General features: G+C 51.7%; 1 protein-coding gene across 3 annotated transcripts in view; it reads right to left on the reverse strand.

The window, feature by feature from the left end:
* The window catches only part of Gramd4 (GRAM domain containing 4), a 77,539-nt gene that overhangs the window by 12,617 nt on the left and 45,199 nt on the right, over window positions 1-19,723 (reverse strand). For all 3 annotated transcript variants that reach the window (XM_041672390.1, XM_041672391.1, XM_041672389.1), the window contains exons 4-7: window positions 7,244-7,364; window positions 4,011-4,084; window positions 654-786; window positions 83-108 (exon numbers count right to left, since the gene is read on the reverse strand). In XM_041672390.1, coding sequence (XP_041528324.1) covers window positions 83-108; window positions 654-786; window positions 4,011-4,084; window positions 7,244-7,364 — 354 coding nt within the window. The remainder of the gene's footprint in view (window positions 1-82; window positions 109-653; window positions 787-4,010; window positions 4,085-7,243; window positions 7,365-19,723) is intronic.

Genomic DNA, 19,723 nt, shown 5'->3' on the forward strand with positions numbered 1-19,723 from the left:
GTTTGTCTGGAGAGTTCTGTTCAGCTCCCCTCCCCCACTCTTCCCTCTCTCCTCTCTTCCACACCAAGCCCACAGTACTTACTCAGTCTTCTCATGTTTTCAGTTAACCTGAGAGAGGGAGAGAGATAAGGCTCAGTGTGAAGTCACCAGCTCAGTCAGGATGCCCGGTGTGCAAGCACCACTAGCACATGGGCAGTAAGGAGGATGTCTAAGTACCTGGGTCCCTCAGGGGCCTGGAGACGCATGCACAGTGACACAGAGGACAATGCTGGGTGCCTCTGATGCCCGTTCCTGAGTTATGAAAGCAGGGGTGACTCCACAACAGACCAGCCCGCCCATCTGTCACGTCTACCTCATGAGCACTTGGGATGGGCTGACTCTCCAGAGCCTCCCCCCGTGTCTATGAGAGTGTCTGGTAAGGGGAGCCACTGTATACTGACCAGGACCATGAACCATCAAGGAATCCAGCCCCTGGGGTGGACACTGGGCCCACACGGCCCTCACATGACTTCTGTCACAAACCACAAGTGGTGCCCCAGAAACAGGGGCACAGGGGACCTCTAGGAGCTTGTGGCAGCAACTTCAGAAGGAATGCTGAAGTTTGGTGTAGGACCCTGGCCCTAGCACACAGCTGCTAGGTGAGGTGCCCCTACCTGCGGGCACTGAGGGGCTCCTCCGTCTCCACTGTGTTCTCCTCTGGCTGGAAGCGGAAATCCTCCACATACTCCCCAAACCTCTCGTAGAACCATTTCTGTATACGGGACGAGAGTCCCTGACTGCGGCGGTCTGTGGGAAGGAGCAGAGCTCAGAGAACAAACTGCAGCATCCACACAACTTCTGACCAGGGAGTTGGACCACGGATGTGACCTCCCAGAAAATGTCAATCTGGGTAGGGAAACGGGAAATGCTTAGAGTGAGGGTTTCACTGTGGAGCGAGATGTGAAGGGACCCAGCCAGAGAAGCCTTTGAAGGGCCTGCTCCTTGCGGGCCAGAGCCACCCTAGCCACAGAGACCCTCAAAAGACCCATGTCTCCATCCTCACACTGGACCCCAGAAACCTCCAGGTCTCAATTTTCCAGCAGCCTTAGGCTTATGTCAAGACCATGTCAGACCATGATGGCAGTCTGTCCCACTCTCCCTGTCTACCTCTGGTTCGTCTGGGAAGTGGTTGACAGGGCTCACCATGCCAGGTCTCAAAGACCAGCCAGTGTGTGCATTGGGGTACAGGGCCCAGAGACCAAGCTGCTGGTTGGGATGAGCTCACAGTGATTGGCTGTGTCTCACTCACTTTCTTTATGGACAGCTGAGACCATAGATGGCAACCCAAGTGGGAGAAAGTCAGAGAGAAAGCTGTCTGGTCTGAGCCCACTGATGCCCCCCGACTGCATACTAAAGAAAACAAGATGTGGATGCCAGGTGAGTTGGTACACACCTTTAGTCCCAGCACATGGGAGACAAAGGCAGGTGCATCTGTGTGAGTTCAAGGCCAGCCTGGTCTATAAATCAAGTTCTAGGACTGCCAGAACTATATATGGAGAGACATTGTCTCAAAAGAAATTAACTAACTAAACAAAAGAAAACAAGATGTGGAATTGCCTGCAGGGGACGCTGCTCCACCATAATTTAAGAAACAATTTAAGAGAGTGGAAATGGCGGGTGCATGGTCACCAGACACCTGTGGTGCCACAAACAGGTACAGATATCATGTGTCCATTAAACCTTAAAAAAACACATCAGGTGTGTTGTGGGCCCAGGGCGAGTGGACAACAGTCAACATAAAAACAAGGTCACTCGGCCTGGACAGAAGTAGCAAAACACAGGCCAACAGGGGCAGAAGTGTGTGTCCCCTGGGGCTACCCAGGCGGGGGGATTCTTTAGGCTTATTTGGCTCTATTACAGTCCAACAAGGTTTTCAGGTAGATCTAGATGGGCAGGCAAGCTCATCTAGAAGCCAAAGGCAGCCTAAAGATCAGTCAAAAGACAGGCTAGCCTGTGCTTCCACTGGACTGTTTATGGACACTGGACTCACAGAAGGTTCACTTGCTGAGAAATACCTTCTGTTTTTTTCCAACCCTTTAAACACACAAAAAGCCATTTAAAAATGTTAGTCTATGCCAGGCAGTGCTGCCTTTAATCCCAGCACTTGTGAGGCAGAGGCAGGCGGATCTCTGTGACTTTGAGGCCAGCCTGGTCCACAGAGCGAGTTCCAGGACAGGCTCCAAAGCTAACACAGAGAAACCCTGTCTCAAGAAACCGAAAAAAGGAGGAGGAAGAAGAAGAGGAAGAGGAGGAGGAGAGGAAAAGGAAGAAGTAAATCCCTTCTTGGCATGGTGCTGAACATCTACAATCTCAGCACTTGGCTAATGCAAGAGGATCAGCCTGGGCTACATAGAGAGACCGTGTGTGTGTGTGTGTGTGTGTGTGTGTGTGTGTGCATATATATATATATATATATATATATATATACACACACACAAACTAGACAGGGTATGTGGTTTGTGGACCCCAGATCCAGGGAACATGGTCAGCTGCCTGAAGAGGGTAGTCTTCACCTAGTTCTGAAGCCAACCCATGAGGGGAGAGCTGAGACCCCTGCTGGACTTCCATAACCAGGGCAGGGGATGCTTTCTCCCTTGCTCCTCAGGGCTAGCTCCTAGGAAGGGAAAGGCCTTAAGTGCTTTATTCTGACACCTGAGGTTCAGGGACAGCCTGAGGCATACACACACACAATGGCTAATTTCCTTCATTTATCTTGGATGTGACAGAATCAGGGTGTGGTCCCTCTCCCCTGCCACATCCTCCCCTGTCCTGTCTTGGAAGGTGACCAAGGGCCATAGCTCCACACAGTTCAACAAGCCTGGAGATCATGGAGATCAAGATTAGGTTTGGGAGGCTGGAAAGATGGCTCCATGGTTAAGAGCACCAGCTACTTTTCCAGGTTCAATTCCCAGCACCTGCACAGCAGCTCACAAGTGTTTCAAGTGATCTAATAACTTTTAGCCTCCTGGGGCACCAGGCACTCATACAGTACACAGACATACATGAAGGCAAAACATTCATACACATAAAATAAAAATATGCCTTTTAAAAAATAGAAAAACAAAACAAAACGAGGTCTGACCTTGACAAGAGAATAAAGGGTCATCAGCCCTATGAAGGACCAAGGAGCTGGGGTCTTTTGATCCTACGCTCCTTAATTCTATCACCAAGCACTAAGGGTCTCTTGCGCTGCTTCTCACTTGGTAACCAAGACTCACAAGCTAAGGGTTCTGCATCTAGGCCTGGGAACTAGCCAGAGATGCTCCAGATGGCCCAAGGAGGCTATGTCCCAGGGAATGCAACTGCCAACCCTGCACTGGGGCCAGCGGCCAGTGGGCGCAGTGAGGCTGGATCTGGGAGAACCTTAGGAGAGGCTTCTTCCTGATGCAGGCAGCCTGAAGCCAATGATCTAAGCCATGGTTTATGCCAGGCTTACTGGCACAGGGAGGGGAGCCTTGTGACTGGTCAGCACACAGGAGGGACACTGTTGGTGAGGATGCAGCCAGGGCCCACGGGAACTGCACAGAGAATGGAGTTTCCGGCTCCTCCGAAGGACAGCTTTAGAATATGAAACACGTGACAAGATGATGTGGGCACTAAGTCAGGAAGCTAGGGGAGGAGGAAAGGCTTGCTCCCTACCTGGCTTGCAGTACCTGGGAGATCAGGGCATTCCTTGCCATGGCCTGCCAGAGTCCATCCAGTACCCACATGCGATGACCAGTCACAGAGAACAGGTCACCAAGTCGGCGTTGTGTACCCAGTGTGCCTTCTGGTGCCCCTCGGGAGGCCATACCAAACTAGACAACATGTCACATTTGTGCGAGGAAATGAGATCACCTTTGGGGTGAGCTGAGCCTGCGTGATGAGTCACAAGCTCGCAGTGAGAGACGCTAACCCCGTTTTGACGGCAGGAGATTCCCACATGGGCGAGGCCTGGCTGGGGAGAGAACCGTTCCTTCCCGGGGGCCTACCTGTGCCTGTGCCATTGCTGGCCTGGCTCTGTCCCTTCGGCGGCTGCTGAGGCTGTGCCGGCTGCTCCTCCGACCTGAAACAGGAGAAAGGCAAAGCTTATGAGTGCAAACACAGGAAGCAACACCGCATGGGACTGAACTTCAGCGACAGGTGGGATCTGCCGGCCCCTGGAGCACCCCTGAAGGCTGGAGCACTGCTGAGGACAGAGCCCAATAAGTACAAAGGTACTTTCTCCGCTCTAGTTTCCAATGGGCAAGCAGCGTCTCATAAGCAAGAGGTTCACCTTTCCGATTAATTTTAACACAGTTGCTTATTTCATCCTTAAGCTTGGAGTGTGGGGAAAACAGTTCACTAACAAGAATACCACACACACCCCCTCTATCAAGCACCACACGAGGCCGCGGCTGGATGATACCCCAACATCCCTGAGCTGGGTTCCAGCTAGGCCACGCCAGTCATCCATCTCCCTGGCTTCCTGGCCCCAGCTCAGCACATGATCATGATAGTCTTTACTGGGCCTACTGGCCCCCTCAGGCTCTGCCTTCACCTGGAGTCTAGCTGGCTACCTGTCTGACTCTGACAGTCACGTACCTTCAACTGCGCACCCTAACGGAGCTATACCCCAGCAGCAGCCTGGGTCACGCCCCATGGGTGGCATCTCCATTCTGTTTCTCTAGCCAGCTTTGCCCTCCGCTGGGGTCTGAGTGTCAACCATCTCCCCTGCACTGGCTTGTGACACAGGTACACAGTAGCTGTTCCTACAGCCAGTAGTTCCCAGGCTCTGTGAGAACATGGGTAGACATCTGTGGAGTGTGTGGGCTATATATGCACATGTGTTGTGTGGTGTATGGATGTTTGCACTGCATGTCCCCACACAGGCCTTCTCTCGCCTAACTCGGCTCACTAATATGATCAGAAATGACAAAGGCTCCACCTGGAAATGTCCCTCTCTCTCTAATTTCAGGCTTCCAGGGGGCCCCTAAATCCTTCTCCATCCTCAGTATGAGGCAGGGAAGGGGCCCCTGGTTTTCCTAGGACCTTCAATTGATACTTCCTGGGTCACACCTGGATGCTCCTTTCTCATCTGCATTTGAGTTGTCCCCTCTAAGTCCTCAGAACTGACCCAGGGTCCTGCAAGCTCATCCACTAAGGAAGAAAGGAGGAGGGTAGATCCCTAGAGTGGGGTTGGGGTTAGGGGATAGATAGTGGGCAAGAGAAGCTGAGGCTGCTGGGATGGTAGCAGGACAGGGTCAGTCTATAGCTGAGTGCTCCTGGTAGGACCACCAATGGTAGCCTGGCCTTCATAGGAAGCTGGGGGGGGGGGGCAGCATGGAAAAAGGCATCCTATGTATAACAAGACATCATTTAGCTTCTGAATCTCTAAGGTCAGTGTTCAACCCAGGAGAATTCTAGCTGAGACCTCTGATGTGGGAAATACTGGTCTTGTAGCCATGGCTAAAAGGTAAGGCAGGGTCCTCCTCCCCAAATAGACCCCATAGTGAGCCCAACCCTGGTAAACTCTAAACAGGCCACAGGGGTTTGGGCTGGGGGGACAGGGTAGCCTGATTAACAGCGTATGCTATAAAGCATATGAATTGTCACCAAGAATAGCAGGACAGGAAATAGGCTGCTTCACTTCCAAGACCTGGGCTTCTCAGAGCAGCTACTGTGCACTACGTAAGACCCGGGAGGAAGTGGTTGCAACCATGCAGGAACCTGGCACTTGAAACTGAGCTGTGAGTACTACGACCAGCGTGATTCATACTCGATGAGCAAATCCCAGCAAGGAAGACAGTCCTCATGGACAAGCATGGTCCAGTTGGGGTATTCCAGAAACAGCAGTGTGTGTGCCAAATTCCTGAGAGTCATTCACTATGGCCTAGCAGGGACAGGGACAGGGGTTGAGAGTACAGTAGGGTAAGGGTGGTGGATGCCAAGTTGGGAAAGCTGGGGTTCTGGGTCCCCAACCTTATCTTCTAGGTGGCACTATGGCTGTTGTGCAGAGGGACTCAGAGTCTATAGTTTGATCTTGTCACCTGTGTGATGCTCTGTACGGAAAAGCCTCTTGCCAGAGGCAGTCGAAGCAGAGGTTACACTCGTGAGGATGGTCAGTAGAGTGAATGAGTAAGGAGGCTGCAGGTGCCCAGGGGACCAAGTGCTCAGAGGACTTATCCAAGGAAAAGCTGTCACCTATAAACATCACTTGCAGAAGCTGAAGTGGCAACATCACCCACAGGGTGAACCTGTGAAGATGAGGGTGTGATCTCGGTGGGCAGCTTTACAGAAGTGGTATGCAGTGAGGTGCTGGAGAGGGCAGGGTGCTCAGGACCCCTGCATTGGAGCTGCAGAAGCAGTGAGGCCTCTGTGTGGGCCACAGGGCTTGAGCAGGGCTGCAGCAGCTGCTCGGGAAGGGCAATGAATATAGGAAAACACAGAGCAGGGTCAGGGTATTCCCCAGAAGAGGCCAACAGTCTCATCCAGCCCTTTGGGGCTAAGTAAGAGGATCGGAGAGGGTCCACAGGTCAGGGAGCATCTTCTAGCCAAGACTGGAGGGGACAAATGGTGGTCTGGTACCTTTAGACCCTCTTGGGTCAGCTCCCTACATAGGGCTGGCTGGTGCTAGGTGTATTGATCCCCACCTCCCAGAAAGATACTTTTCCATAACGTGGCTTGGACAGGCTCAGGCAGGACTCACACCTGGGGAGTCAGAGCAGGCCAGCAATACAACTCTCCTGGCTCTCCTTTAGTGATCAAGAACAAGACTTCTCAGATGGCCTAGTTCCCACCACTCCTGGCCCATGGCCATGTCAGGGATGTGAGATGAGGGTCCAGGAAGCCCTGCCCACCAAGGAGGGGGTGAATGTTGTGGCTTAAATTGTTGCTTCTCTTTCAAAGGGTCACAGCCTGATGGGGGAGGGGTTAGGGGACCTTTCAGAGATGGCACCTGGTAGAAGGAGCAGCCCTGGGAAGGGATTAATGGAGTTCTCTGGGACCCTGAATTAGTCAGTTCTCACCAAAGGGTCATTAAATGTGTTTGACTCTGCCCAGCCTCCAGCAGAATGTTACCTCTCTCCTAGATACTCCCATCAGGCACCTTGAGGGCCCACCAGGGCTGAACCAATGCCAGCACCATGTTCTTCAAACTCTGAAACTATGAGCTAAATCCACCCCTCTTTTTTCTAGCTTCAGGAATATCGTTACAGTAGTAAGAAAAGATCAATGTGGGGGTCACCTGGCCTTCAGCACCTCCTGTATTTTCTGTTCCAGCTCGATCCGGCGCTGTCGCTCCCGATCGAGCTCCTGCCGCAGCATCTCTGAGTTGGTCTCTTCTCGAAGCTTCCGGAGCTCCTCCTCTGTGGAGCGAAGAGCCAAGTGATAAGCCCTTATGCCCACTGTTCCCTCTGACAACACTGCCCACCTCACAAACAGCAGATGGGTTCCGACTACAAAAGGGGCTAGAGCAAACTCAGGTTTGTTGAGCGCTCAGTCGGCAGGCCTTGAGAATGTTAGCAGCTCTCTGACCCCTCCTTGCTCAATAATGGTGCAAAGGAAAACTATGCAAGCCTGTTAGCCCAGCCATCACCACCGTGGACACCCTGAGACACACACCACCATGTGACTGGGTTAACACAACGGTGACAGAAAGGCTCCAGGAGGTGCCAGGAGGTGCCATCAGCAGAACAGAGGCAAGCAAGCCTCAAGCTACCTCGATGCAGAGGAGCCTAGGGGTAGCAAGAGGTCTAGGAAGGGGGTGGGGTACCCCTGGAAAGACCCTCCTGAAGGTCAGATCAGAATCAAACCATGCATGAAACTAAGGGGCCATACTGCAGATGGCCGGGGGAGGGGTGTTGGGCAGAAAACCTGGCAGCTCGGGGGGTAAAGGAGGAGTTGAGGAGGGCAGTGGCCTCAAACTGCAGAGGCCAAACATAAGGTCAAAGTCGTGGCAGAATTTCCCCTTGTTCTGAGTACATGAGAACTTACTCAGGTCACAACCCACAACTGTGCAGGTTTGACCCCCTCCATTTTTCCATACTGGCATGAGAAAGAGGGGTCCTAGTCAGCATTCCATCATTCCTCTTCTTGGGTCACACCCAGGATCACTCAGTTTAATGCAATCAGATTCTGGGGGTGAAGAACCATCCCTCTCAATAGACTACTTTTTGTGCTCGGTTCCCCCAGGAGGGAGTCCTGACTGATGGCCCTTGGCCCTGCTCTGGGCAGTCTTGAATCCTAGCAGAAAGGGACAGAGGAACAGAAACAGCCATCTAGGAGCAGTGAGGGTAGGGTTCAATTAGAGAGGGACAGAGGTCCCTTCAGCCTGCTGACCTTGCCCTACAGGGCAAAGACACGGTGCAGGATGGAACCAGGATTGCTTGCTCACTAGGCACCCTCGGTATTCCATGATCTGTCACACGTGTAGAGAGACATTTGCACACTTTCCCTTAACTTGGCCAGGCAGGGTAATACTTTAGGGATGGGAGGTTGTGACACTCCTTGGGGTTCTGAGTGAGGTTTGCCAGAGACCACCTGGAGAAGCCCTTGGAGAAGGACACAGCAAGGACGGCCTTCCTAAGATCAGGACTCAAGACATGAGCCTATCTCCAAACCATTCATAGGCTTCTCTGACTCCACCCCGCTATCCCAGAAGATTCCAGAGGGAGGACCTGACTACCACTGTCTTCAGTTGCAGGGCCCAGCCAGCTCAAGATGTCAGGGATGCAGTAAAGGGATGATAGGTGGGGACAGACAGCTCAGTGAGAGCCTAGCACCGTAAACAGGTGATTTGGTTACAGGGATACACATGCTGGACTGACTGGCCAGGGCCTAGAAGAGGGCAGTGATAGAGAATGGGGACGATGTGAATTCCAAAGGGGCCAAGGCCCTGATCATTCGAAGGGCACATGTATACAGCACTGCCAGGGCCCTAGACGTCAAGCATTCTGACCCTGGTCTTGTACTGGGATTCCTGGGGACACTGACACAGAAGAATTGGGGTGCTAAGAGTCTTGTCCATGACACTTGTTGCCCACAGAGGCAGCAGAGGGCTCTGGACTTTTGGGGTCCTCAGCCCAGAAGCCGTAGGTTTCACAGGGCACCCTACCCATCCCATTGTTAACCCTGACTGTAAGGCAAGGCTGCCTCAATCCCCCCTTGCCTCTTGGTGCAGCTGTGAGGACCAAGCTCCACACAGCTTCAGTGGTAGACACTCACTGAGTTCCTATGCCTTAGCCTCTGTCAGAGGTTTCCGGGACACTAACTGGGGAGGATATGCTGCCCAGAGCACACATCTAGGTGGGACCTGCAGAGCGGCCTCAGGCATATGAATAGGCCCATTGGGTAGGCCTAGATGCTAGCCCTTGTCTGCCTGGACTCCTAGTAGGCAGAGCCTTGCCTATAATGCAAGGGGAGACCATGTTGGTCTAGCCCCTTCCCTGAGAGGGTCACAGAGATGGATGAAAGCTAAGAGAGTTTGGGTCTCTTAGCAACATAGAGTTTGTATGATCACTTGAGATGAACAGGCCAGGAGACTCCCTGCACAGGACCTAACTCTCAGCTGCCTGGCCTCTCCTGCAGCCTGGGGGAGACACAGCAGAAGATATACTGGGGCTCACTGAATGACAGGTGGATAGACCAACCATCTGCTAGCCTCCACTGAATGGACCAATGAGCTTTCTCTCCAAGGTAGAAATCTACCTGGTTCAACCAATTCAGGGCAGGCAATCAGGCAATCAAGAACTGTACATAGCCAGCTCAAGAACCAGGTATGGAAATACATCTTTTTTAAAAAGCGGGTGGAAATGTTGGGGAGATGGGCCAGCAGTTAAGAGTACTTATTGTTCTTGCACAGGACCCGGGTTCTGTTCCCAGGATCCACATCAGAGAGCTCACAGCCACCAGTCCCAGGGAGGAAGATACCCTCTGGCCTCTGGGCACCAGCACTCATGTGGTGTGCATAAGCTCACACAGGCACACACGTACTTCTATTGCTGTGATGAAATACTATAGCCGAAAGTAAGTTGAGGAGGAAAGGATTTTTATGGGTTACACTTCCACATCATAGTCCATCACTGAAGGAAGGCAGGACAGGAACTCAAACAGGCCTGGAACTTGGAGGCAGGAGTGTATGTAGAGGTCATGGAGGGGTGCTGCTTACTGGCTTGCTTCCTATGGCTTGCTCTGCCTGCTATCTTATAGAACACTGGGTCACCAGTCTAGGGATGGCCCCACCCACAATGGGCTGGGTCCTTCCTCAACAATAACTAATTAAGAAAATGCCCTACAGCTGATATTGCGGAGGCATTTTTTTTTTAAATTAAGGTTCCATCCTCTTAGATGATTTTAGCTTGTGTCAAGCTGATGTACAGGTACATATAAAAATGATAACTGAATCTTAAAAAAACAATTAAGAGAACCAGATGTGTGAGCAGACTCTTCCTGGAACACCCCTACGTCCCATCTCTGTTTCTATACAGACAATGCTTCCAGTATAGGACAAACAGATCTGGGAAACCTTACATCACTGGCCTTGCTGGGTGGGGGAGACTGAGGGTGGAGGGCTGAGACTGGGGGGGGTTGATACTTTCCTGCCTGGTCACCTGATGCCCCGCCATCTTCACCACCCTGTGGCCTCTTGGATCCCAGCTCATGTGAAGATCAAAGCCTCTCTCTCTCTCTCTCTCTCTCTCTCTCTCTCTCTCTCTCTCTCCCCTCCCTTCCTCCCTCCCTCCCTCCTCTGCAGGCTGCTCAGCCAGGAACAGGAAATTGGGCTTTCCTTAATTGGCCTCCCCTGAAGGTCTGTGTCTTCCCAGTGTCACTAAATGATGAAGGCTCACCACCATGTTCCACTCATGGCAGATGATCAGCCAACAGCGGCCATTAGCACTGCTGAGACAGATCCCAAGATCCCTTCCCAAGGTGAGGGGGATGCACGGGGACGTTCTTGCCAGTGTGGGAGGACATGTGTGCAACCCCTTAGAGGAGCTGAGGACCTCTTAGTGTGTCCCTGACAAATACCTCTAGCCTCCCAGGATCCCAGGGGCAGAAAGCTCAGCCCTGTAATAGGACAGACAACTGCTTCTTCTACGCTGTGCCTCTGTAACCCAGCTCCCCACATCAGCTGCCCTCCCCAACCATTAGAGGCTCAGCTGCAGGGGCAGGTACACTGCAGCCCTTGCCAATTTAGCAAGTCAGCCTGTCTGTTCCTGGCAGAGCTCCAGAGGCTTTTGCACCTTTTCCCAGTGGTGCAGAGAGCTAAGCATGTAGAATGAGCTGGATTTCTGAGCCTTTCGCGTCCTCCCTCGGCTAATGGCTCCCTACAAAGGCCTCTCTCTGCAACTTAAATGCTGAGGCCCGGTGTCTGGTAATGTGGGCCAGCTTCCACCCCACGGTGACACATTTAGGTCAGAGGCAGCACAGTGCCTGGCCGTCGTTCCACAGAACAAAGACAATATACACCCAGTCATCGTTTCTCCTGCTCCTCTCTTAGAGGAGGTGCAAGGGAAGGCTGACTGCCTGCCAAGCAGAAAGCGCTGAGCTGGCTGCCTGTAAGGCCATCCTGGCCCAGCCTCCCCGTGGAATGGAGTCGGTCATGGCAGCCAGCCTCCGTCCTCAGGGTCTCTGCCTTGGAATTCTGATTGAGGCTTGTTAGCAGTCCCGCCTTTATTTTGGATACCCAATATTCTAAGTCTGTCACTGCCATGACTCTGGGGTTTGCTTAGCTCTACTATACCCTCCCCCCTCACTGTTCAGAGTTCGACAATGCTGGACCCATCCAAGACAGATCATGGAGACCATGTGGCCCCTGATCCTTTAGTGGGCAGGGGGAGGGGAATGAAGCTCTCCCATAGAATGAAGGATGTGATGATGGAGTCCCTTGAATATCTGAGTATTCGTTCCCTGTGGCTGCTAACATCACATTCTGGCTTAGCACAAAAGACACTATCTTACAGGTTGAAAGGTCAGGAGATCCAACAGGTGTTCTGGGCTAGAACAGAAGCGTCAATGGGCCAATCCATCTGGAGGCTGGTGGAAAGACTGGTCACATCGCATCCTTTCTGCCTTCCAGAGGAACACTCTGCTTGGCTGGTGACTCCCAAAGAGCAGTGACTTCATGCTGACCCAACTCCACCTGACCCCCAGCTTCCTCCTTGCGATTGCTCTGCACCCATAGAGAATCTTGGATCTGCACATCTCAAACTGACAACTCAGTCGCATTCGCCAAGGAATGGTCACATGCGCAGGCTCCAGGGATGAGGAACTGAATTCTCTTGGGGAAATCGAGATTCTAGCTACCATGTTCTCCCCTGAGATAATGATACAGGGCAAAGGGGTCCCCAGCAGACTGAGGCCCACAGAGGACTTTCTGGCCTCGAAGCATTCTGAACATCACAAAACAAGAAGCCTTCCTTTGGTGGGCATATTGGCCTTCCTGGGTGCAGGGACTCCCCACAACTGGAAAAGTCCTCCCATCTTAACTCTCTTGTCATCTCCAATTATGTCCCCCCAAACAGAGGCAGGACTCCTCAGTGACCTACCAAGGCGGTTCAGGCAATGAATGCTTACACAGACTCTCTCAACACCCAGTGATGAAAGAGTCCAATGAACAGGGCATCATCACCAGCAGCAGTGGGTATGTCATCCTAAAATATGCTCACATAACCCTGTGCTGTAAAATAGGAAGATACCCGCTCTCCTACGCCCCCTGTCAAAGGACAGAGATGTATACAAACTCAGAGGCCAGGCTGTGGCTGACTGTCCTGTCCCCCAGGTTCCACAGGGGGCTCTCATAGGCTCAGTCAAGCAAAGAAGCCATAGAGGGCCTGTGTCTAAGTCACAAGTGAGGATTTAGGCAAAAGCCACAGCCTGGCACATTAGACCACAGAGTCAATGCTGCACAGCTGTGAGACAGCTTATCGCATGCCACCAATGGTGTGGCACAGCCCCTAGCCCGGGGTCCAGCTTTTCTTACATGCCCAGTACCGGCCATAACCAACTCCAGGCACTTCCTTCTCAGGGCCCCTGAATGACCCAGGGTGCAGAGATGGCCATGGAGCCTAAAAAAGGCTGGGGAGTGAGAACAGCTGCTGAGGATGAGTCAGTCCCCAAAATTTCTAAGTTCCAAGGGTGTATCTCAAAAGAAGGGTTCAGTGTCACAATTTAGAAGTCCCAATTCTAGACTTCTGCTCACACAACAGCCATGCAAGCAAACCAGCAACCCAGTTAGCAGGAAGACAAGCAAGATGACTTGGGTGCAGAAGACCAGAGGGAACTGGGACAGTCCCTGGGGGACAAGAGCCACCCCCAATTCCCACCCGCATAAAACGCATGTGGAGGAGAGAGAAGGCCAGGGGACTCTTTCTGTGTCGAGGTACACCATTACATCTACATGGGTCTAAAAATGCCAGGTCATCTGTGATAGCAACCTTCAGGGACCCTAAGAAGGAAGAGACATTCCGATCCCCCTACCCAACCTCATGTGGAGACTGCCAGACATCGCCAAAGCAAAGAGGCAAAGTGAACTTAAGAATGTGTGCCCCTGAAGCCAGAGGGACCTGATCAGTAAAGTATGCCTAGCAGCGCACAGCTGACTATGGGAGCCTGGCACAGCTGGGCCACCTGTTCCCCCCACTTCATCCAGACTGTGGTCTCCCCAGGGTCTAGAAGGCAAAGGGCAGGTCATTTATGGACCTCTGACCCCAAAGAAACCTATGTCTTCCCTCTTAGTGTGCTGATTCAAGGGGACATAGAGGAGATACTCAATTCAGCCCATGGTCACAGCCTGCCCAGGCTGCGCAGCCTCCATGGCTCCTGGCCCACAGGGAAGAAAAACAACTTCAAAGCTATTTTTAAAACTGTAAAAGCAGATCTCTCAAGCAGGAGTCCCTTTGGCACAAGATGCAACAGGCCCAGCCTCAGCCAGAGGTAAAAAAAAAAAAAATCAAATGATAAGCCTTAAATAAAATATCTCTTCCCACCCAGCTGGAGCACACACACAGGGAGAGAAGCCACCCAGAGGGAAAGAGAAAGCTGTATCTGCAGGCTGGGCTGCACACCTGGGCACCTGAACAGATTGCTCCCAATTTACCCTTCCAGATATCCTGGAGGATCTTTCTAAAAGATGGTGCCTTATCCTCCCCAACGGACTGGGTACAAGTCACCTCCCAAGCTCAGGGCATTCCTTCGCCATCAGCCCCAGACAGAGAAGCAGCTGTGGTAAGCTCTTCTCTCCCCCAGGTCACTCCACTCAGGGGTCCCTGGCTCTCCGTGTCCACCTGCGTGTTTTCCTAGCGCTCACTATCACCGCGTTGTCCGCTGCTCTGCACGGAGGCGGTATTTACTGCATGATGAACTGTCAGCGCCAAGCTTAATGTTCTGCAGGCAGGCAGCGTGCGGCCAAGTTCTAGATGTTTCACATTCTAACATGACAGGCTGCTTGGGCTTGGCGTGTTCCTGAGTGGAGGGAGTCAGCTACGGGACTAGGGTGGTGCCCTGGGGTTTTTTTTTTCCTTTCTGGATGCAAAATGATAATAATAATAATAATATTACTAATATTAAAGAAATGTGTTTCTAGGAAGAACTACTGCTCAGAATGTCTGGCTTCCAGACCCACCCATCACGGCCCTTCAGTATGAGATGGGGGACTGGGGTGGCAGGCTGCCTCTGATGCTCAAGAGTTGGACTTGGAGGACCTGGCTAGCACGGGGCTGAGATGTGAATATTCAAAAGTGTCTGCCCTAAGGTCTGGAAGGCGAAGGGCAAAGGCTGGAGAGATGACTCAATGCCTAAGAGCACTGGCTGTTACTCCAGAGGACCCAGATTTGAGTCCCAGTAAATGCACGGTGGCTCACAGCCATCTGTAACTCCAGTTTGAGGAATCTAATACCCACTGCTGGCCCATGGGTTCCAGGTACACATGTGGTATTCAAATATACAAAAATCCAAATACACAACTGTATTTAAGTGTCTGTTCCATCCACTCCACATCCTGTGGATACGTCCCTCCAACCATGGACCAGCAGGCAAACTTTCTCAGAACATCAAGTTCACTACTAGATACCGGATTTCTGCTTAGTATGGGCAGGAGGTCAGGTAGGACTTTCCCATCACCAGCAAGGGGAGATGAGCCCAGAGGCTCTGGTTGGGTATACATGCTTGGGAGCCAAGGCAGTAGGTGAAACTATGCCTGGGACCAAACACCACTGGAAAACGGCATTGGGAGGTGCTAGTAAGGTCCCACAGGATGTGCAGAAAGGCAAGCCTGGGGGTGGGGCAGCACCTCCATCCATCTATCCACTCATCCCATTGTCCGCCATTCCATCCATGTGCTCAGCACTGGTTGAATCAGCCAGAGATCTGCTGAGTCACCCAGCCAGTCACCCAGATGTGTACTGAGCACCCTGCAGCTGCCAGGCTCTGGATCATACAGATGAAGCAGCAGCTGCCTTCTCTACCTCCTACAAAGTCCAGTTGGTGGACACCAATATGAATAGCTGCCTCCCACGGGGCTAAACCACACACCCCTCATGCCAGATAAGGCTCCCCCAGGGGACCAGTGGGAGCAGTGAAGGATAGAAGGTTGCTAGCCCAAGTGACTTCTCTCTCAATGCAAACACAGGACCCCGTCGGTCATGCCATCCAGTGGATAGGATGACACCCTCTCATAACCCTGGGAGCTGACACTGTGCTCATGGAGCAGGAGTCCAAAAGGAGGTCACAGAGATGGACAGTGGCACCTGATAGAACACCCCGGTGAACATCAACTGTCATTGCCCAAGGCACCCTGCTAGACCTGGGACAGGGAGCCCTCAGCATGACACCAAAGATGAGCACATATGACTTCACCATCTCGACCGAATATTACAGGATTCCATTAGCCCTAGGAATGGCAACAAGGTATTCAATTTTTTCCTCTGAAATATGAGCTACAGGCAGGAGCCAGGGGTTTGGTGAGTGGCTCAGCCTCTGTACTAAAAAACTTCTATCCTGGGCAATGAGAAGTCTTAGGGTCACTTATGTCAACTGCCATGAAGACTTCAGAGTATATTTTACTAGGCAACAGAAATGATCTAGAAAAGCAAAGGTTGTGGGTCCTCCCCACCATGGTACTGGGTACAGACCCTAGGGCCTCACATATGTTAGAAAAGCACTAAGTCATGTCCACAGACAGAAATATGAAGCTGTTGGACCTAATGGGTCAGATCTTTAATTTTTTCTTAGGGGTCAATTTCATCTTTTTCTCTGGAAAAATGTGTATAGGGCTGCGTCTAGCTCATCTCAGCCTTCTGTCCCCATTTCAGCCCTGACTTCTTCCCACTGGCTCCACTCCACACTAGGGACAGATGCAGACCCATCCAGGCTCTGTCCCTGGGGCTTATCTTTGAGATCCACAGCACTTACCTTACAAGAGGAGGTAGAGGTAGGAGGCCAGGCCCCCCAGCTAATACCTGCAGGCCCAGGTCTGGAGGAGTGGGCCCAGGCACGTTTGTCAGGGATATACTAGCTCTGTCTCTGGCTGGCTTCAAAGCTGCCTCAACTCTTCAAAACACTGGCAGCACTCATGTGGCTCCCAGGCCTTCTGCTTTCCCAAGACCGACAGTGAAGCAGGTTGCTCACCTCTAATCACCTGGATCAGCCACCCCAGACCTCCCTGTGTGCAAGATCCACCCATCATGCCCTGAAGGGTAAGTGGCCACCACCTGCCTCCCAACCAGCTTCCTCTGTAAATCAGGCAGGAGTCAGTCACTCTGGCCCCCATGTGTTGAGCAGGAAGGGGGCTGCCAGGGGTATCAAGGGCTATGGAGCAAAGGCCCCCTCCCTCCGTGTCACATGCTTCAGGAATCACTGCTATCCACTGGCTCCCTCCACTGGGAACCCACTTACTCAACTGTATAGGTGGCAGTGACCAGGAAACAAAGCACAGCCCCTAGGGGAGTCGCCTCGAACCTGATCAGAGAGGTGTCAGCAGAAGTGACCCCAGGGAGATATCAACTCAGAAGCTCTGCAGCCCAACCCCCAAACCAGGAGGCCCCTGAAAGGCCTGAAGCATTTTCCCCGCCAAAATCCATGTCCATGTTGAGTTGCTCTGGGGTGGAGGCTATGTGCACGCTTTACGACAACAGCGAATCCTGCTTCCCAGAGCCTGCATGCAGCGAGAGATCGATAAATACAATAAACACTCAGTTACAGAAGCCCTGGAAGAGACGCCTTTGTGTCCAACAAGTGACAGTCCAGTGCAACGCATGTCAGGCTCGCTGCAAATGGACACCATTCAGTCACTTAGGTCTTTAACAAGCTCAGGCCCCTGCCGTGGGCTGTAGCTAAGGTACATTTCGGTGTACCTTCTCCATCGCATGTCACTTCCTCCTGGGAACATCTGTACCCTTCAATATTTAATCACCGAAGAAACCTATTGTGCACTTGGGCTATTTTTCTCCTCGGTGAAGAAAGACAGCCTGTTGTCAGAGAGAGAGTACAGCCGAGAGTTAAATAGAATTTGAACACTAATCACTTAGGCACTTATGGATAGAGCCAAGGCCCTAAACAGCTCAAGCTGAGCTGCCAGGGAAAGGAGGAAATAAGAGCTGGAAGCTTAGGTCTCAAGGCCAGTCTACAGCTCTCTCCACCCTGCACATGGTATTTCCCCTGCAGACCAAGAGGAATAGGAATGATCAGGCCAGCACACGCTGTATAGGCTGAGTGACAACCGAAACGTATTTGTGTGTCTCCAGACTCTATAACACTGTATTACCCTGGGAAATGTGATGGATGCCATGTTGGAGGAGGAGGCACAGGCTTCTCTGTGCAAACTCCACCTCTGCCAGGCTTTCCTGTGATTTCTTCAGTCATTCAGCACCCACCACTCCCAAGACATCAAGCCTGGGGTATAAAAATAGGTCCCACCCCATCCACAAGGTGCAAATGGCCTGGGAAGAGTTGCATCTTACTAACACCCAGTACAGAAGGCTCAGGATGGTATAATCAGTCACCAACAGGCGACCAGGAGATTAGCCACACCCTGACTAGAGACACAGACAGAAAACAGACCAGGGATTGATTATCTCTGGTACCAGCCTAGAGTGACTGCCAGAACAGAACACAAGTGTGCTAACATTTATGTACAGGGGAAGGTATGACCAAACACAAAAACCAGTAAAGGAGCTGGTAATGTAGAAGACAATCAGAACACCAGAGAGGATGGGAGGGGACCCAAGTTCTCTGGATATAACTTGATAATGCAGCCAGATAAGCCATCCAGTGTTGCCTGCTTTTGAGTTTGGGTCTCACTGCGTTACCCGGGGTGACGTTGGATTCCAGGGCTCAGGGGACCTCCTGGCTCAGCCTCCCTAGTGCTGGGACCACAGACTTATGCTACTGTAAACATTTTCTTTTTATTTATTTTATTTGACTGAGTGTCTTCCCCCTCCCCCAGCACTGCAGAAGGGACCCAGAGCCTCCCTTGAGCATGCTTGGCAAGCCTTCTGCCCCTGAGCTACGCCCCCAGCGCAGTAATTTTAGATAGATACAAGAATTTAATTTGACAAGGAACTCTTGGCATTGCAGAATGAGATGAGATGATATCTTGTCCCTCCTGACCGGCACTGAAGAAACACCATCATGTCTGTGACATTCAAGGCAAAAACCACATGATCCGAGTCTCTTTTAAGCAACAGCAGACATCTAAACCCGAGCCCACTCTATTTCGCATGCCGAGAAAAGGAGCCTCGAAAGGCTACTTGTGACCAGAAATTTCTTTTGTTATAAAGAACATTAATAAGACAATGGTGAGGTTCACACCAGATAATAGCGTAGCAACATTATTTCCTGACTTTGATCACTGCACACTGTGGCTAGAGAAAGAGAATAGCCTTGCTCTTAGGGAACACGGCAGAGTATTTGAAACTCAGAAGCACTGCATCTGAAACAGACCATCAGGCAGCTCAGAAAAAACATATAAATAGCTGGGCAGATGGATGAATGGATAGATGGGTAGGTGGATGAGAGATGGATCGGTGGATGGGTGGGTGGGCAAGAGATGGATGTGGGTGGATAGATGTGTGACTGGGTGTGAGATAGATGGATCTGTAGGTGGGAGAACTAATGGGTAAGTAGGAGACAGATAGATGTGTAGGTATATGGATGGAAAGGTGGAGGGAGACGGACGGACGTGTGGGTGGAGAGATGGGTAGGCAGATGAAAGAGAGATGGATACGTGGGGGGATATGGATGCATATGTGGGAGGATGGACAGACAGATGAGAGCTGGATGGACACGTGGGTGGGAGGTAAACAAATGGGTGGGCGCACACATGCATATATATATAAACATATAGACAGCTAGATGGTGGGAAGGGGAGCTTGACGGCTAGGAACGACTGACAAACACGTGTGGCAAAGAGCTGCCCTTTGAGGAAAGGAAATAACCGCATGAAGAGCACATGGAAATGCTTTGTGCTATTTTTGCAACTTTCCTCCAAGTCTGAAATAAAGTCAAAATAAATTCAAGCAAAACAAAGGCGATCTCCATAAACATCGGGAGTGGGAGGAACAAATGAAGCTGGCCCTGCTCTCCTTGATGGCAGGACCATAAAGCGGGAGGAACCTTGCAAGTGGCATTCCAATGGAGGAACGGATAATTCCGTAGTGACATTTCCTCATGGGGGCAAAGCCAGCATAACCCAACACAGACTGGCTCAGTGGTCCCAAGGTTGGTGGTG

Source organism: Microtus oregoni, unplaced genomic scaffold (assembly GCF_018167655.1).
Source record: "Microtus oregoni isolate MIOR12 unplaced genomic scaffold, Mior012 000022F_ref0000154, whole genome shotgun sequence".
Taxonomy (NCBI): domain Eukaryota; kingdom Metazoa; phylum Chordata; class Mammalia; order Rodentia; family Cricetidae; genus Microtus; species Microtus oregoni.